The sequence below is a fragment of the Mustela nivalis genome (genome assembly GCF_964662115.1).
Source record: "Mustela nivalis genome assembly, chromosome: 10".
Taxonomy (NCBI): Eukaryota; Metazoa; Chordata; class Mammalia; order Carnivora; family Mustelidae; genus Mustela; species Mustela nivalis.
Genome location: NC_139029.1, coordinates 45,705,382 through 45,724,141, shown reverse-complemented (window position 1 = coordinate 45,724,141; position 18,760 = coordinate 45,705,382). Strand labels below are relative to the sequence as shown.

Sequence of the window (18,760 nt, the reverse complement as noted above, 5' to 3'; positions counted from 1 at the left end):
TCATTTTGCCTGGGACCCCACAAATCACGCAGTGGTGCTATGAGTCGGAGACCACCAGGCAGAGAAGAGGGGGTACTTTCGAAGGAAAGGGCACCCTGAGTGTAGACAGGCATGCTGCCCTGGACACTCAGCTTGGTCCAGAAACAGTCAGCGCCAGGCTCGGGGCATCTAGCCGGAGAGCTGTGTTGGGGGAAAGCAGTAGGAGCTTGGGGGGATCAGCAGAGAGAGGCCTTGACGCGACGTGAAGGGACTGGATGTTACATTCCATGGGAGCCTTCCCACCTCGGTGAACCTGGAAGGGCAGAGGTGAGAGCTAGCTCAGGGAGAGCCGGGGCACAGCCATGGTCCACGGTGTCAATGCTGCCGTGACCTGCGCTTTCCAGATGAGGGAACAGCCCCCAAGAGGTGCAGGGCAGGGCTGCAATGGGACTTATGTAGGCTTTTTAGGCACCTGTGGCTTCATGGGCCCCTGTCCCCATATATAAATATCGACATAAATACACATATACATGTATACATACACACACACGTGTGTGTGTGTGTGCGCGTGTGTATGTGCACAATTACACTTTGCAATGGCATGGGTATAAAGGCAAATGTATTAATACTACATACTAAAGCATTTTCTTTGACCAGAAGTATGGGGCATCTGGGGTTTTCTGCCTACTTAGCTCAGCAGGGGCTGCTCCTGGGACTACCAGGTTTCTCCAGAAGGGACACATGGTTTTTTTCTCCTCATCCTGGTTCTTGGAATGCTGGCCAATCCCTAGCACCCTTTCAGCTGAGACCTGCTGTGCCTCCAAGGACTCTCCATCTGCATGTCCACGAAGGGGGCTGATGGTTGTTGGGGTCCAGAGCTGGCTGGTGAGGCTGAGTGACAGGTGAAGGAGAGTCCTGGCCTTGAAGCAAACGTCCTGGGCCTTGGGCAAAAATCAAAGGTCTCCACGTCTGCAGATGTCTGTGACTTGACACCTCGTGCCACGTACACTGTCAACCCTGGGGATCAAGCTGCCTGCCTACCGCACCCAGACAGAGGTGGAGAGGCTGAGTCAGTGGCAGCTGCTGAGGATGCTGTCTGGAAAGGAAAACATCACCATCTGTTTGTCTGTCTGCCTGGGGTTGTAAAGAAGCCTGCCTGGAGATGGGGGAAGTGCACGGGCCTTTCTTGTTCTGTCAGTTGCTCACGTAGCCCAGGAGAGTAACAGAAGCTCGAAGGGGTATCCCCCACTCCACCACCTTCCTCAGGCTTTCTTCACGGCCTCCTCACTGGCCTTTTTGCCTTTCGTCACATACCCAGGTGGTGACAGGATGCCTAGAGTGGGACCTTCAGTCCAGTCCTCCCACTGCCCACCTTTGACCACTCCATGTACTTGGGTGGGCGGATAGGAGATGGCATAGGGAGTGCTGATTTAGAAAGAAAAGAAGTCCAGCCTGGTTATCCCTTGAGACCTCAATCTTCTCTTCATCTTCAAATCACATTTCTCCAGGCTCCAGGCCCCTTCCTGCTAGGTATTTATGATGGATGGATGGATGGATGGATGGATGGATGGATGGGTGGTTGGATGGTTGGATGGATGCTCAGCCTTTCCCAGTCTTAGAAACCACTCCTACTGTCCTCCAATTTCAGTGGTCAGGAGCACAACCCCAGAAACCAACTACCTCTAAAACAGGAGGAGGTTGAAACTTGTATATTTAGAGAACAGTGATTGGAAAAATTCTACCTGATTGCTTCTATTTTCCCAACAAAGGCCAGGGGTTTGGTGGGAAGATAAAGGATAAAGTTTAGAATCATTAGTGTATAGCAGTTCAATTGGGGATTTGCAGACACATCACAAAGTAATGACATGGGCCATATGGTTTCTGGTGGTCAGAGTAATAGCTAATATTCCCAGAGCAATAATCACAGGGCAGGCACTGGGCCTGGTGCCCTCTGCTCACACGAACTCCTTTCATCTTCACACCCACCTGGAGTGCAGTTGCCTCAGTAAGGATGAGACATGTCATGCTGCAGGAATCTAAAACAAAAACAAAAAGCATTTTAAGTGGTTGACAAACAGAAAAGTTGCTTTCTTGCTCATACTATCTGTCCAGTGTGGCTGGAGAAGAGTCATGGCAAGGATAAGAAGCCAGGAAAGTCTGAAAGGCTAGGAATAAAAGGAGGGAGGAAGGTCCAGAGCCTGATATTCAGGAGGAGATCCAAGAACCAGGATGAGGAGAGCTCTGGAGTGATGAGAGGGAGGAAAGTGTTGGAGAATGGGACCCTGCAATTTGAAATTTCAGGGGTGGAGCAGCAGCCAATCCAGATAAGAGCCAGGTGTGACTCTGAATGGGGATGGCTGGAGTGGAGTGAGGATGAGGGTCCCTGGGACTGAGGTCAAAGGCTCTGGCAGATGGAGCCAGCTTCCATTCCTGGGGAAGAATGGGGATCTATGGGAGGATTCCTCAGCTGTCCACTTTACCAGGAGATGAGGTTTAGAAGCTATTTTCAAATAGTCAAACATGGAAACATGAAGTATAAGACCTCTAAGAAAGATGTGTGTGGAAACCCAACTTCCTCTGCACTGGAAAGCTGGAGAAGCACCCGATGGAGAAGAGCCACCGAAAAGACATAGATGAACACAACCAGATGCAAACAACCTAGGACCAGGGGTCTGATAAAATTTCCAATAGTCCTAAAATAGTTCACCATTCATGAGAGCTTACTACATGCTAGACACTGTTCTAAACATTGTAGATCTACAGCTGCTTCGCTTCTCTTGGGACACACTACAGAGTAGGACCATTTTTATTCCCACCATACAGATGAGGAAAAGAAGCATCTAGCACAGCAGTTGGCCAAGGTAACATGCCAGTGTGTGTTGGAAGTGGGATTTGAATTCAGGTAGATGGGCTTTAGAGCCCATTCTCTTACATGCTAACCAGCGGTTCTCCAACATGGATGAGCACATTAGAGCCCCTTGGGGGGCTTTTTAAAGCAAGTTGTTGGGCCCCCTACCCTAGAGGCTTGGGGTGGCCTGAGAATTTGCATTTCTGAGAAGTCCCCAGGAGATCCTCAGGCCACAGGCCCCTAGACCACACTTCATCCTACCTTACAAATACACATACACAGCAACTACTCAGCGCATAGCAGGTACAACGTCTCCTCCCAAACGTGGCTAACAATTGCCTGGTAGGTTGTGTGTGCGTGTGTGTCACAGAGGGCAAAGGATTAAGGTTAAGTAGAACTCGGAGACAAAGAAGAAATTGATCTTGCTTCTTGACCCTGAGGTTGGGGGATATAGAAAAACGGGCCATCTCCACAGAGAGAGCAAGGGATATAGGTTCCACTTAAGGTCTGGAAATAGGTACACAAAGCATCCAGGCTTTCAGTAAAGGGTATCTGGTGCAAGATGGGGTCTAGAGGGCAGTGTGGGAGGAGGAGCAGAGAAGGCAGCAGAGATGGGCCAGAGTGGGGGAGAGCGAGGTGTTGTCGATGGCAGGCTGGTAAAGAAGAAGCAGTTATCTGAAGATGGCCATGCAGGGGAGAAGTGCAGACAGTTCATCACTGAAGGACTTCCTGAAGTTGACCATCTCCCTTCCCCTTCTGGAAATTTCCAGGGTCTAGTGATGACAAATAACACAGGAGCTGAAACCTGAGTCGAGTCGAGCTTCCTCTTAGGGAAAGGACTGAGCCAAAATAAGGCATCAGCTTTTACAAAGCCAGCCTTTAAATCTTAAATTCAGAGGTCACTGAAATCACCAACTCTGCCCCTTGAAGAAAACCTTCTGCCCTTCTCATTCACTGCCTTTAGGGAAGTATGTGGGGCCCCGATGGTTCCCCAGCAGCTGTCTCTCCTGCAGTTTGGGGTCCAGCTTAATTAAGAGCTCCACTGGCCGATTAGTCCCAGTCACCTCTGTAATTGGGCACCAGCTGTGTTTTCTCTTGACAAGTACTCCTTTATGGAGTTTCTAATGTAAATGCATTACATGAAAAAACATAACAGGTCCAGGGTTATATGATCATAAAACCAAGAACACTTGTTTTCTATAAAAATAAAGAGTGCATCTCTCTCTATATTCCAGAAAATGATTTTTTGGAAAGCTGGGAGGGATGGTATCGAACAGCAAATTCTTCATTTGTTTATGTTCTGGATATGAACGCTGATGGTGGTTTTCAATGAAGTTTTGCATAATCGCAGGTGTTGGTGCATAAAGACTCGGGAAGTTTCCTGGTAGAAATGTGAGACTTGAGAAACTGAACCATGAATGGCTCCATTTATGAACAGCCACCAATGACTGACAGAATGACTATTAATAGCTAATATTAACTGAGCCCCTTCGTAGGGGCTCAACTCGAGGCCAAGCACTTGGAAGGGACTTTCTTATTTAAAGCTGGCAATAACTTTATGAAGTGGGTACAAATCTTCTCCCCATTTTTATAGATCAGGAAACTGAGGCATGTTCAGGGTCACTTAGCTCACCACTAAGTGGCCAAAATGGAACAGAAACTCAGATCTGTCTCCAGCCAAAATTCCTTTCTGCCTCTCAACAACTAAACAATGCAATTAACTAACCTGCTCTGTTTCCAACAATTAGAGTATCAATGATGACCCTTAACATCTGTACGGAGTTTCACAGTGGCTAAGTTCTTCTATGCTGGTTTTCTCTTGCTGTGTGATAGACCTGTGAGAGAAACAGAGCAGTTGCAGTCATCCCATTATCACACATCTGCAACCTAGGTGCTAATGGACTAGCCTATTCACCCAGTCACAGGTCAGCAGCAAAGAACAGAGTCAGACCTTTCTAATCCATGATCTAAATCCAGTGCTCATTCTACTACTCTCCCTACCCCATGTGTTGCTTCCACCTGAGGAAGCAAGATAGATGTATTTTTCCAGCCATTTGTTCATTCATTTGTAGCCCCTCATTTATTTACACAGTCATCTTGTATTTTTATTTTCTCTATCCTGATTACTTATGTTTATTTAGTTGCTGTCTCTCTCGCCTCCTTGGAATGTAAGCTCCATGAAGGCAAGCCCTTGTCCTTATTTATGGTTCTATATGATAGGATGATATACAGCCCCCACCCAAATAATGGCCAGAACTTAAGTATTTATCTTTCAATTCATTCAAATAAATTTCAGTTTATCCACTCAGAAAATATTCACTAAGCATCTACTATGTGTCCTAGGGATCCTACACAGAGCAAGACAGTCATGATTTCCCACTTCCCTGGAGCTTACAGTCTAACTGGCATGGACGGGGTCTTACATAGTAGTAAATAAATAATTGTTGATTGGAATTGGGGGGCTGAAGAGGGTTGAGAAGAAAAGGGACAGCCACTGAGTTCTTGTCCTGGAGCTGTCCACAAGCTAGTGGGGCAGATCACACATCCAATGAGAAGTCTCCATCTCATGGCAATGGTGGTGGTCTGCAAACTCGAAGGCAGTACGTTCTGCCTTGAAGCGCCAGGGCTGGGCAGGGGTGAAGGCAGGGGAGGCTGCCTGAGGAGGCAGCACCTGAGTAGTTTCAAAGACAGATAGGAGTTATCGAGGAAAGGGGTGGGAAAGATTCCAGGCCTGTTTAAGGACAGGTGGCAGGGGGCCAGCTGGCACAGTGCAAGGGGTGACTGAGCCTCGATTGTAGGGTGGGGAGAGAAAGAAGAAAAGAGGTGAAGGAGACAAGTGTGGAGCAGGTCCAAAAGTATCATGTTGTGATGGTGAGTTTTCTGTGTCAGCTTGGCTAGGCTATTGTTCTCAGTTATTTAATCAAACACCCTAAAGATGTTTTGTAGATATGGTTAACAACCATGGTAGGTTGACTTTAAGATTATCTTCACTAATCTGGGTAGGTCACATCTAATCCATTGATGTCCCTTAAGAGCAAAACTGAGGATTCCCTGAGGAGGAAGAAAGTCTGCCTGGGAATTACAGTGTCTGCTTCTGGCCATGAGTTTCCATAATGTGGGCAAAACCCCACAGTCATAGGAACCAAGTCCTTGAAATAAATCTCTTGATAGATAGATAGATAGATAGATAGATAAATAGATGATAGGGATAGACTCCTAACCTCAGACTGGTTCTCTTTCTCTGGTAGACCCCTGACTGACTGACACTCAGCCACTAAATAGACCTCATCCTTAAGGTCATGAGAAGAAGCCACAGGAGTCTTTAAGCAGAGGAGTAGCATAACCAGACTCGTGTTTGTAAAAACCATGGCTCTGGCTGCAGTCTAGAGTAGATCAGAAGGGGCAAGACTGAAGGTTGGTAAACCAAGTCAACCAGAAGCAGTTGCCTGAACCATGGCAGCAAGAATGGCCTGGAAAGAGGGAGACCAAGGCAAGGATATGATGACAGTAGAATGGAGAAGACTCAGGGTCCAATTGCAAGTGTAGGGTAAGGAGGAAGGGAGCTACAATGAGTCCCTGGTCATTGGACATCTTGGCAGATGAATTGTAAATGCAAGGAGAGCAGGGCCTCTGTTCTGTCCCCTGCTTCGCATGGAGGACAGGACTGGGCAGCCAGAAGATGCCACTGCACAATCACTGAATGAATGCAGTTCTCTGAGGTGGGCAGGATGAGGAGCGTCAAGGGCAGGTCGGGGCATGTTGAGCTTGGTGGTGCTGTCAGACAGCCAGGAGGAGAGGTCCAAAGGGAGCTGGAGAGATGGTCTGGCTGCAGGAGAGCACTCCAAGATAGACTGAGTCCTGAGTGTGGGCGTGGCACCTGAAGCCAGGGGCCAGTGCTTCTGAGAGCGAGCCAAGTGAGGGGAAGGGAGGTCAGGAAACGAATCCTGGAGAAATCACACCTTTCAAGGACTGCAGCAGAGAAAGGACCCCTGAGAGGAGAATAAGAAGTGGGGGGTATGGATGGGGGGGGCTGAGAGAGAGAGAGAAAGAGAGAGAGAGAGAGGCAAACCAAGAGAACACAGTGGCAAGGGTTAAGCGGGGAGGGAGTGTTCCCACTACTGCTGGGAGGTTATTTACAGTTACAATAATGACCTTGACCGGCACAGTTGTGATGGGGGTTAGGTGGGGGCCAGAGACTGGACTGCAGATGCTTGAGGAAGACAGGAGAGATGAGGTAGGAGAGGCAGGGTCTCCACTGGCCTCTCCCAACCCTCATTCCAATAGACCACCAGAAATGACCAGCCCATATTCAAGGGCGGTGAAACTGAGGCACCGGAGTAAAGCTAGTTCAAAGCAATCCCACAGCCCTAGGGGGCTGTGTCCCAAGACAACAGCTGTTCTGACCACACACTACCTTTTATGGCTTGGCGGGACACAGACTTTGCAAAGAATGGTTGCGCAGGGTGGGGCCCAGGCCCTGTCCAGGCTGATCGCTGAGACGTGCAGGGCAAGAGCCTCTAGGGCGTGTGAGAACATTTTCTCAAGGGGAACCACCTTCCCTTGAAACAGCTTGTTCTGCTGAGTTGACAGGAGGGAGGAATGGGGACTCCTCAGTCCTGGGCCGGGTGCCAGACACGGCGCCAAGGCGGAAGACTCAGAGAGGCCGGGTCTGGCTGCCGCCTCCCAGGGCTCGGCGTGGGCCATACCATCTCCGCTCCTTCTCTGGGGCCTGGGGGAAGGCCGCGTGTGCTGGATTTGTGGGTTTTTAACTAACGTATAAAGAGCACTTACTATGGGCCAGACTCTCTAGTCATCATTTTACATACTTGGACTTATTTAATCCCCACAGTGTTCTTGGAGGAATGCATGCTGACTGTTCTTGCTTAAGGATGAAAAAACGAAGGCCCAGAGAGGTGAGGCTCCTTGCCTCAAGCTTCTCAGCTTGCTCTATGGGTGGAAGAGCAGGGATGCTGAACTCTAGAATCTGAGCAGATGACTAGCTAGCCCTGGGGGGTGGGTTCGCATCACCAGGCAAGGGCGGGGACGAGGCTAAAGGTCAGCCTTCCTCTCCAGGTCTGGGATCTTCGGTAATTGGATGATGGCTCTGAGACTCTATTTCCTCTTCTGTAAAATGGGGCCAGTGTGGCCCACATCATAGGGCTATTAATGAGGACAAAAGTAAATGTTTATAAAGTGTTTTGCAGCCCAGGGAAGGTGCTCTCTATAATTGTTAGTTCTCTTTGCCTTTTTTGTTCTTTTGCAGAAGCTGGGTCTTGAATCTGTAGGTCCGAAAATCAGGGCAAGAGCCCAGGACTCTGAATCAGACTGACCAGGAATCAGATGCTGCTTCCAATATTAATTATTTGATTTTAAACAAATCACTTTTCCTTGCCAGGGCCTCAGTTTCCCCAGCTGTGAAGCATGGGAAGATCAGTTTAGTCCAGAATAGCCCTCAAGTCCCCACAAGCCCCCCTTCACCCTTACACAGATATCCCCAGCTGATCATGAACTTGGTTTCTACTGAGCCCCTTTCAGTATGAATCCCTATAGTTTGATTACAATTCAAAAATATGTAAGATATATAATATATAAGATTTACAAGATAATAAGAGCCACCTCCAGGGACTTCTATGAGGTTTAAAAGAAATAATATTTCTCTTCCTCCCTCCCTCCTTTTCTTTCTTTCTATCACCAAGCAATGGGTGAGCGGGAGAGGGAGAGGGAGAAAGAGAATCTTAAGCAGGATCCACACTCAGCATGGAGCCTGAAATGGAGGTCGCTTTCACAACTCTGAGATCATGACATGAGCTAAAAATCAAGAGTCCTATGTCTAACCAACTGAGCCACCCAGGCACCCCTAAAAGAACTATTATTTCAGGGCACCTGGGTGGCTCAGAGGGTTAAGCCTCTGCCTTCAGCTCAGGTCATGATCTCGGGGTCCTGGGATCAAGACCTACATTGGGCTCTCTGCTCAGCGGGGAGCCTACTTCCCCCCTCTCTCTTCCTACTTGTGATCTCCCTCTCTGTCAAATAAATAAATAAAATCTTTTAAAAAAAAGAAGAAGAAGAAGAACTATTACTTCTAAAGCATGCAATCTTGAAAACTAAACACAATACACTGTAGTTCACATTAACCGTTCTGTATCCGCTTAGCAACTCCATGAAGTTGGTAACTATTTTCTCCATTTTATATGGAAGGGAATCAAGCCTCAGAGACTTCCAGATCTCAGAGAGGCTACGTCACTTGCCCAAGATCGCCCAGCTAACCAGGGGTAGAACGGATATTCAAATCCAGAACCACTGTCTCCATCAGGCAAACGTGACGCTGCGGATCACATGTTTCCCTAAACCTACAACTGGACGAGGAGCCGAGCAACAGAGAGCCATGTTCCTCCTTGGCATCTTACGCAACAAACCATATGGACCCTCGAGCTCTTACATAACAGCCCCAATGCTAACGAGGGGAAGTTTAACAACAACACAAAAAACAGATCGCATTCACAACAGACCACCATATGTTCTCCCGTTCCCTGACAGCAGCCGCACCAACTCCTCCTCGGGCGCCCACAGAAATTTTCTCGACCAAAACAGTTTTATTCCCAAGTGACTCAAACGATTGATGCCTTTATAAAAAGAATGGGGGAGGGGGCCGTGGTGGAAGTCTGTGCTTCTTCAAAATAAGTAAGTCTTGCTAACTCCTCGGGAAAGCCCAGAAAACTTCAGCCTCCGCTCTTTGGCCTTGGGAGATGTGGGCTTCTCTAGGGACAGTGTGGCCTCTGTGACCTGGCAGCTCCCTCCCACGGAGTGAGGGTAGATGCACTGATTTCTGGTTTCTAAGGCTCTAAGCTAAATAGCACATGTGTTTTGGGTCATCCTTTCACTTGGTCTTGAACTGTTACACTATCTTGTTCATCAAGAGTCTCAAGTTTGTTGTTGGCTTTCTGGAAGTGCCCTCTGGAACGGAATCCAGTCCATAAAGGGTGGTTTGACATGTGCACATTGGGGAAGGGTTTCAGGCTCCAGGCCAGTCACAAACTTCCTTTTCCATAGTTTTTGCCTGGTCTTCTGCCTCCTTCACTCCCTGCCCTCCATTTCCCTGCCCTGCAACTGTAGCAATCCTGCTAATTAGGAAGTCTGAGCATGTCACTCCAAATTCCCTATGCCTCCCCGGCCTCTGGTCCTGCATGCTCTAACCTCTGCACCCCAGTTTGCAGTGCTCTTCTGCTTGTTCCCGGAGCTTCAGCAATATTAGCTTTCTTTTGGTTCCTTGTGGCTTTGCACAGGCTCTTCCCCCTGCCTGCCCATCCCCCCCACTTAGTTCTCACCATCTGCATCTCTGCCACTTGTGGCTATTGCATCCTTGAAATGTGGCTATTGAAACTGAAGAATTATAATTTTAATTTTATGCATTTTAATTAGTTTAAAATAACTTTAGCGTCTCACGTTGCAAAGGAATTTTCTTTTCCATGTTTTCTTCCCGTACTTTATAGATTCACTTTCTATATTAGAATACCCGTGGCTGGGGCGCCTGGGTGGCTCAGTGGGTTAAAGCCTCTGCCTTCGGCTCAGGTCATAATCCCAGGTCCTGGGACCAAGCCCCGCATCCATCGCTTCCATCGGGCTCTCTGCTCAGCAAGGAGCCTGCTTCCCCCTCTCTCTCTGCCTGCCTTTCTGCCTACTTGTGATTTCTGTCTGCCAAATAAATAAATAAAATCTTTAAAAACAACAACAACAACAACAAAAAGAATACCTGTGGCATAATTGTAATATGAGCTACTGATAGATGAAAGTTGTGTATCCAAATGTGTCCCCCTGACACTTTGTATTTTCCGAAGACGGCCACAGTGAAATATATATTCCATCCCATATTCTCTTACAATGTGACACTGACAGTGTCATAGAGATAGAACTGGGTGGAACTTTGTATCTGACGAAGAAAAGATGATGGCAGAGGTAGCATGTGTCTTCTAAGGTTAGGTCATAGAAGGTACTGTATCTTTCACCCTAGGCTCAGGATTACTCACTCCTAAAGTCACAAGCCACCACGCTGTAAGGACCCTGACATGGGGACGCCTGGGTGGCTCAGTTGGTTAAGCGGCTGCCTTCGGCTCAGGTCACGATCCCAGTGTCCTGGGATGGAGTCCCACATCGGGCTTCTTGCTCAGTAGGGAGCCTGCTTCTCCCTCTGCCTCTGCCTGCCTCTCTGTCTGTGCTCACTCTGAGAAATAAATAAATAAAATCTTAAAAAAAAAAGAAAAAAGAAAAAAGAAAGAAAAAGAAAGGACCCTGACATGGAGAGGAGTGATCTCAGCAAAGAGCCAACGGCATTTTGCCAATCATGTGAATGAGCCACCTCGGAAGTGGATTCAATAGCCCCAATCAAGCCTTCAGATAACTGCATACCCAGCTAACATCAGATTACAATGTCATGAGACACCTCATCTAAAAGACCTGTCCATCTGAGCTTTTCCAGGAATCCTGACACTCAGAATCTGTGAGTACTATAAATGTCATGGTTTTTGTTTTGTTCTTGTTGTTGTTACTGTTTCTAATAAATGTCATAGTTTGAAGGCACTAAGTTTTAGGGTGGTTTGTTATGCAGCCATAATAACAGGAACACTACTCATTTTTCTCCCAACACTACTTACTAAATAGTTATCTTTTCCTTCCAGATACAAGATGTCACTTTTATTATAAGTGAAATTGTTGTATCATGTGGGCCTATTGGACTCATTCTGTTCCATTGGACCAGAGCAATTCAAGCACTAATACCAGATAGTTTAAGTCACTGATGTTTTATCATCTGTGTTACTAGCTGTTAAAGGTAGTCACCCTCTAACACTGGTCTGCTTTTCCCTAATTTGCCTGGATATTATGGCTCCTTATATCATGAGAATTTTATTTATTTTTTATTTTTTTAATGATTTTATTTATTTATCTGACAGAGATATCACAAGTAGGCAGAGAGGCAGGCAGAGAGGGGGAGGCAGGCTTCCTGCCAAGCAGAGAGCCCGATGTGGGGCTCGATCCCAGGACCCTGAGATCATGACCCAAGCCAAAAGCAGAGGCTTAACCCACTGAGCCACCCAGGCGCCCTTTTAGAATCAGCTTGTCTAGTATTTTAAAAAAGAATATTTTTTTATTTAAAAATGTTTTTTATGTGCTTGTTTTAAATTTATAAAATAACATTGGAAAAATTGATGTATTTATATTGCAGGATTTTATTCAGAAATATGGTATATATTCTCATTTAGGTTTTCTTGCATGATGTTCAGGAGTGTTTTAAAGTTTTTTTCATATCCAGTTGTGTATTTCTTAAAAAGTCAACACTTAGGTATTTTAGATTTTAGTCAGTGTTTTAAGTGGAATTTTTTGTGTGTGTTATACCTGCTATTCTAAATAATTGTAACTTGTATATATGAAAACTATTGATTTCTATTTGTTAATTCTGTATATCACTTCCCTTCTGAATAATCTATTTGTTTATTGTAGCTTTTAGTTGGCTCTCTTCGTTTTACCAGGCATACAACCATATTGTCTGCAAACCAATATAGCTTTATCTTCTATTATTTATTCCTCAAATTATTAGTTGATCTTTTTGCATTAACTAACAACTTCAGTATAGGGTAGTGGTGATAGTGAGTCTTCTTTAGTGAGACTACCTTTTAAGATTACATCTAGCCATGTGGAATTTTTGACTCTTGACATGTGGCTATTGAGACTGAGGAACTGTATTAGTTTTACTTAATTTAAATTTAAATAGCTATTTTCTTAAGTCTTCTTTAATTTCTCTCAGCCATGTTTTGTAGTTTGCAGTGTATAGGTTTTGCACATATTTTGCCAGATTTGTCCCTGAGTATTTCACATCATTTGATGGTATTGTAAATGCTTTCTCTTACAACAGGAATTTCCAGTTGTGCATTGCAGCTACATAGAAAAACAATGGATTTTTAATGCTGATCTTGAAACTTGCAGCCATGCAAAAATCACTTATTAGTTCTAGTAGTTTTTTTTTTTTTTTTTTTGCATTCCATCAGATTTTCTATATAGACAATTATAGTATCAAAGAATAAAGAGAGTTTTATTTCTTCCTCTCCAATCTGGGTTCCCTTTATTTCTTTTTCTGGCCTTACTGAACTGGGAGAAACTCCACTGTAATGTTGATAAAATATGATGAGAGACCATACCATTGTTCCCAATATTAGGGGGAAAGTGTTTATGTTTTTCACCATCAAGTATAATGCTAGCTAAAGGTTTTTCATAAATACGAAAAACCTTCAGCTATTCCTAGTTTGCTGGAAGTTTTTATCAGGAATGGATATTTCAACTATTGAGATAAACATATGGGTTTTTTTCCATAATTTGTTAACACGATAAATGTCATTGATAAATCAACTTTCCATTCCTGGGATTAAACTCCATTTCATCATAGGTATCATTAATTTTCTATATGAATGGATCCAATTAGAATTTTTGTTCATGAGCAATATTGGTCTGTCGTTTTTGTTTGTTTATTTGTTTTTATTCCCATCTATGTTGGTATCAGGTTAATTCTGGCATCATAAATGAGTTGGAAAGTATTCACTCCTCCTCAATTTTCTGGAATAGTTTGTGTAGAATTGGTATTTCATCTATGTGTTTGGTTGAAGGCATCCAGTGAAACAAATTGGGCCTAAAATTATATTTGTGGATAGGTTTTCAATTACAAATTCAATTTCCTTGATATAGGGCAATTCATGTTATCTGTGTCTTCTCAAGTGGGCTTTAGTAGTTTTCATCTTTCAAGGAATTTATCTATTTCATCTTACTTGTCAACCTTATGGGCATAGAGTTACTTAATGATATTCCTCAATATTCCTTTTAATACTGTAGTGATCACCTTTCTTGTTTCTGACAGTGAACATTTCTCTCCTCTTTTTCCCTGTCCAACTGAAGGTTTACTGATTTCTTTTTTTCTCAAAGAACCAGCTTTTTTTTTTTTTTTTAATTTTGTTCATTGTTTTTCCATTTTCTATGCCACTGATTACTGCTCTGATCCTTATCATACCTTTCTTCTTCTCATTTTGGGTTTGATTTGCTCTTCTGTTTCTAGTTTCTTTTTCTTTTTTTTTTTTTTAAGATAATATTTATTGAGAAAGAGAGAGAGAGAGCATGAGAAGGTAAAGGTCAAAGGGAGAAGCAGACTCCCCACTGAACAGGGAACCCAATGTACGGACTCAGTCCTGGGACTCCAGGATCATGACCTAAGCCAAAGGCAGTCACTCAACTGACTGAGCCACCCAGGCAACCTGTTTCTAGTTTCTTAAGATAGAAGCAGAAGTAATTTATTTGAAATCCTTCTTTACTAATGTAAGCATAAATTTTCCTGTAAGTACTTCTTTAGCAACATTCTATAAGTTTTAATATATAGCGTTTTCATTTTCATTCAGTTCAAAATACTATATAACTCCCCTTTGGTTTCTTCTTTGACACATGAATTACTTACAAATGCATGTGTTGGGTATTGTTCCCTCTAGCTCTTCTGGATGATTCTTTCCCCAGTCTCCAATGGCTTCCTCACATGTGTGCACTGACCAAAATCCTGTGCAGATCATCAACGTCCTGTTTCCATGTGTCTCTTTCCTGTCCAGTGCTGGTCCTATGCATTCAATCTGCCTTTGTTGCTCTTTAATCAGCTTCATCTCTTCAACGTGGAGTCTTCTAGACTCTGCCTGAGTTCCTCCCTCCTGCCACAGCCTGGAAACTCCCTCAAGGCCGTGATCTGGGGCAGTTGTAGGGCTCCTCTTATTTATTTCTGCCTTTCAAGGATCGTTGCCCTTCACTTCTTGAGGTCTAGTGTTTTGAAAACCATTATTTCATATATTTTGTCTGGTCTTTTCGTTGTTTCAGCTGGGAAAAGAAATCCAGTCCTTCTTACCCACTGTGGTTGGATTCAGAAGTAAGGCTAGTGATTCAGAAGTAAGACTTGCTTATTTTTATTAATTTATTTATGCCATTTACTGTAAACTATTTTGATTTATTGTTTTTATGTGTAGCTTTTCTGTTATTTAGGATGGTTTGTATTTCAATTCTAGTGGTTACTAGTTTAATTATGTCTTTATATAATAATTTTTGTTCTCTATACTTTTTGGACAGTATCTATTAATTAGTTCATTACTCTAAGCCACGACACAGTGTGCTTATCTTCCTCTTACTCCTCTTCTTAACAAACCAGTGTCCGTCCACAACATTATCTTTCTTGGTGTGTATGTTTGCATGAGTACTTATGCAATTAAGCTTATATTTCTACTACTTCAGTCTTCAACTCCTCGCCCCCTCCCCCCATTCTTACATCTTCAGTATAATTTCCTGGTAGGATAAGGGAGGAAATGTTAACATGAACAGACATACTTGGATCAGAAGTCCCCAAAGCATCAGATTAGGATACAGAGACTTGTATCTGTGCCCAGGCTCCCTAATCACCAGCTCTATGGTGACCTTAAGATAGCTGCTTAAGCTGTCAGACCACCATCCCCCAGTTAAGATGGGACACTAATATCTATCTTTTGAGGTTGTGATGAGACTAGAACGAGAGAATACATGTGAGATGCTTTGCATAAACCCAAGGCATATAAAACACCTATAAAATATTGGTTAGTAATAGTAGCCTCGGTAAGAAAAATCAATAAGAAAACATCCATGGAGTACAAACCACACACCAGGTACTGCACCAGCTATTTCACATTCTGTATTTCATTTAATCTTGACAGTGAACCTGTGGTCAATACATTGCCCTCATTAGAGATGAGGGGGAGACTATAAGAGGTTAAGAATAAACCAAAGTCACTCAGTGCATAAGTGACTGTGGCAGAATTAAGACTCAAAATTCTGATGCCATGTCCAGAGCTCTCTTTCTCTCCCCACTGATCTACAGCTACCTTTATGATCCCGAGCTCTGCCCTGCTAATGAAAGTGTGTGCACACACATTCACACGAACATGTGTGCACTCACTTTATTCTAAGAACAAACTTGGCCTCACAGCTCAGTATATAGACAGGATACACCTGGGCGAATATAATTTGCCTGTTTTTCCAAACTCTAGGTTCAGAGTCTGGCTTGCAGACAAGGTACAGATGGAAATCTTCCTGGATTCAGACCAAGAAGAGAAGAAAGGGTGGGAAAGGCTTGCCCCATGGCCTGTAGTAGCACTGAGTAAATCCAACTTAGACTGAGGTTAGGAGAGTAGTTGGAGGAATCATGCTATTGACAACTGCTGGCTTGTCTAGCACTTGACCGAGTTCTTCAGCATCCAAGCCCTCTTGGACTTTCCATAGAAGTTTTATTGCCAAGGAAATGGAGGCTGAGAGAGGTTAACGTTTTGCTCGAGGCCACATATTTAAATTGGTGATAGGGCTTAGACGACAATCCCAGATCTCCTCAACACTGGTCCCGTGCCTTTCTCATGACATGCGTTTGACTTCATGGGTAGCATTTACCTTTTCACAGTTCGGCTGGGGGTATGACTAGGCCCCATAGATGTGTAAGGGGAGAATCAAAGTTTAACTGGATCTGTCTAGTCTTTAGCACTGTATTATGAGTGGCAACAGATAAAGAGACATAAAAATGGTCTTTGTTCTCAGTACTCATTTATTTATTCATTCATTCATTCTAAAAGTTCACTGGATGCCAAGCTCTTTTAGGAGTTGGGGAAAACTCTTCAAGGGGTTTACTGTATGATGAAAGAAACAGATTCAAAATGCAACTGTTGCAGTTCAGTGGGAGAAGTTAAATTAAGAGTATTTGGGTGATGGGCTTATCACCAAAAGCACTTCAATGGGAAGTGCTATCAATGGGAATGGGGTCTAAGAAGGCATCCTCAAAGGAGGGGAGTGTGGAAGGATCCATAGGAGCTGTAGAAGTGGGATTTGCCACCAAAGGAGGCACAAGTGAGCATGTTTCTTTGAGAGGACCACAAGTGATTCCGTGTGGCCAAGTCCAGGGAAGGCTGGGAGCAAAGCTGAAAGCTACTCGCTGTTCCTGCAGAGGAGTTTAGACATCTCCTACAGAGGGTGGAAAGACAGTCTAAAATGTAAGAAGTGTAGTAATAGGACCAGCTTTGGCTGGAAAGCTCACTGTGGTACAGGTGGGAAGAATGGACTAACGGGGGAGGGAGCAGTGAAGAGGCTGGCTGAGGTCAGGGGTGTGGCAGTGGGAATGGGGTGAATTGCTCTGGCTCACCCCTACTCACATGGAAGGGTCAGCATAGACAAGAGCTCAGGGAAGGACCTTCAGTCTGGCTAGAAGCTCTTCTTATGGCACCCTGAAAATTTTCTCCCATCCCCTAGAGCAGAGGCAGAGTTTGGCGGTGGTTAATAGCAATGGCTACGAAGCCAGCTTTTAGGACACTGCACCATACCTCCACTGCTAACTAGCTGTGTGACCTTGGACAAGCTGCTTATTCACTCTGTTGCCTTAGTTTCTTTATCTATAAAGTGATGATAATAAGAGTACCTAGCTCTTAGGGTTATTGTGCTTAAATCATTTAATGCATGTAAACCACATAAAACAGTGGCAGTGAGGAAATGCGCAGTTAAGCGTCGGGTTTTAGAATCATTGTACCCATTCAACGGAGGGGAAAGTGTATATTCCTGGGTGCACCTGGCCAGTCTGAGAGCCCCCTGGGGACAGGTACCCTCAGTCCAGCAGAGAGCCTGGGACACAGCAGACTCTCAGTGAATATCTGCTGAATGGATTAATGGTGATACTAATGACAAAGAGATATTTAGGAGTTAAATCATGCATCTCTGCGGGGAACTGATCAGACATTAGGGAGAGGGTTAAGTGAAGAAAATGAATAATTGGGGCGCCTGGGTGGCTCAGTGGGTTAAGCTGCTGCCTTCGGCTCAGGTCATGATCTCAGGGTCCTGGGATCGAGTCCCGCATCGGGCTCTCTGCTCAGCAGGGAGCCTGCTTCCTTCCCTTCCCCTCTCTCTGCCTGCCTCTCTACCTACTGTGATCTCTCTTTGTCAAATAAATAAATAAAATCTTTAAAAAAAAAGAAAAGAAAATGAATAATTACTAAGGTTCTGAACAGGGCAGGAAGATGATGGTGTTTTCACGGCTGAGACAGGGAATTTGAAAGAAGAAGCTGAATCTGAGGGTTAGAGGGCCAACACATGCAAGACCAAAGCTATAGGACAGAAAGAAGCTGAGGTGTGAACTCAGGTCTACTGAGTTCATATTCCATGAACAGTTTCTATAACCTGCATGTCTATTCAGAGCACAGTACCTAATGCCGCAGGGACCCCATAATGCAGATCGAATGAGTCGGCGAAGGCTTGAATGAGTGGACGCCTTTTGTGAATGCCAGGGGAGCACAGTTACTTTTCTTTTCAATGATAAGTAGATGTCTATATGGAGGTTAAAATAAAAAATGGAAGAAAGAAACAAAAGTCGCCGTAAGATTTAAAATTAAAACCTAGTAACCAATATTGTACGTGAATGAAATGGGAGCCATCTTCCTTCTTTTTCCCTTTCTCTGACACATCAGGATATTTTTTATTCTCTCTAGCTTCACAACATACTCTTGCAAACTGCTAGGCAGGATGACTAAAACTACCCACCAGGAAGTTTTGCAAAGCCCAAGCCAAAAAAAAAAAAAAGCAACATCAAGGAATCTAAGAACATAGGAAAATGCCTGGTGACGGGGGTGGGGTGGGGGGGCGGTTACACAGGCTCCTCCACGGATGACTCCAAGTTCAATCACCACCCCTTTGACACAAGCTTAAGTGAAGCCACTGGAGGGACCTGCAGCTGAGCAGCAGAGCAGAAAGAACCATCTGCAAAAGTTCCTACTTGGAATCGGTATGCTCTCCCTCACTACAAGTTGCGTCGTAGAGTAGTCATCATAATTATACTAAGAATGCCTATAGTTTATCGAATGTTTACTACTT

General features: G+C 44.5%; 1 protein-coding gene across 3 annotated transcripts in view; it reads right to left on the bottom strand.

Annotated features, from left to right (window-relative positions):
- Window positions 1-599: 599 nt before the first annotated feature.
- LOC309842854 (uncharacterized protein) overlaps window positions 600-18,760 on the bottom strand; it is a 137,570-nt gene continuing 119,409 nt past the window's right edge. For 2 of the 3 annotated variants that reach the window (XM_082687736.1, XM_082687738.1), the window contains 2 exons: window positions 18,097-18,217; window positions 16,435-16,867 (listed from right to left, as the gene is read on the bottom strand). In XM_082687736.1, coding sequence (XP_082543862.1) covers window positions 16,684-16,867; window positions 18,097-18,217 — 305 coding nt within the window. In that variant the 3' untranslated portion in view covers window positions 16,435-16,683. Of the gene's footprint in view, window positions 2,016-4,553; window positions 4,663-16,434; window positions 16,868-18,096; window positions 18,218-18,760 lie in introns of those variants that run through there. The other variant, XM_082687737.1, reaches the window with a different exon arrangement.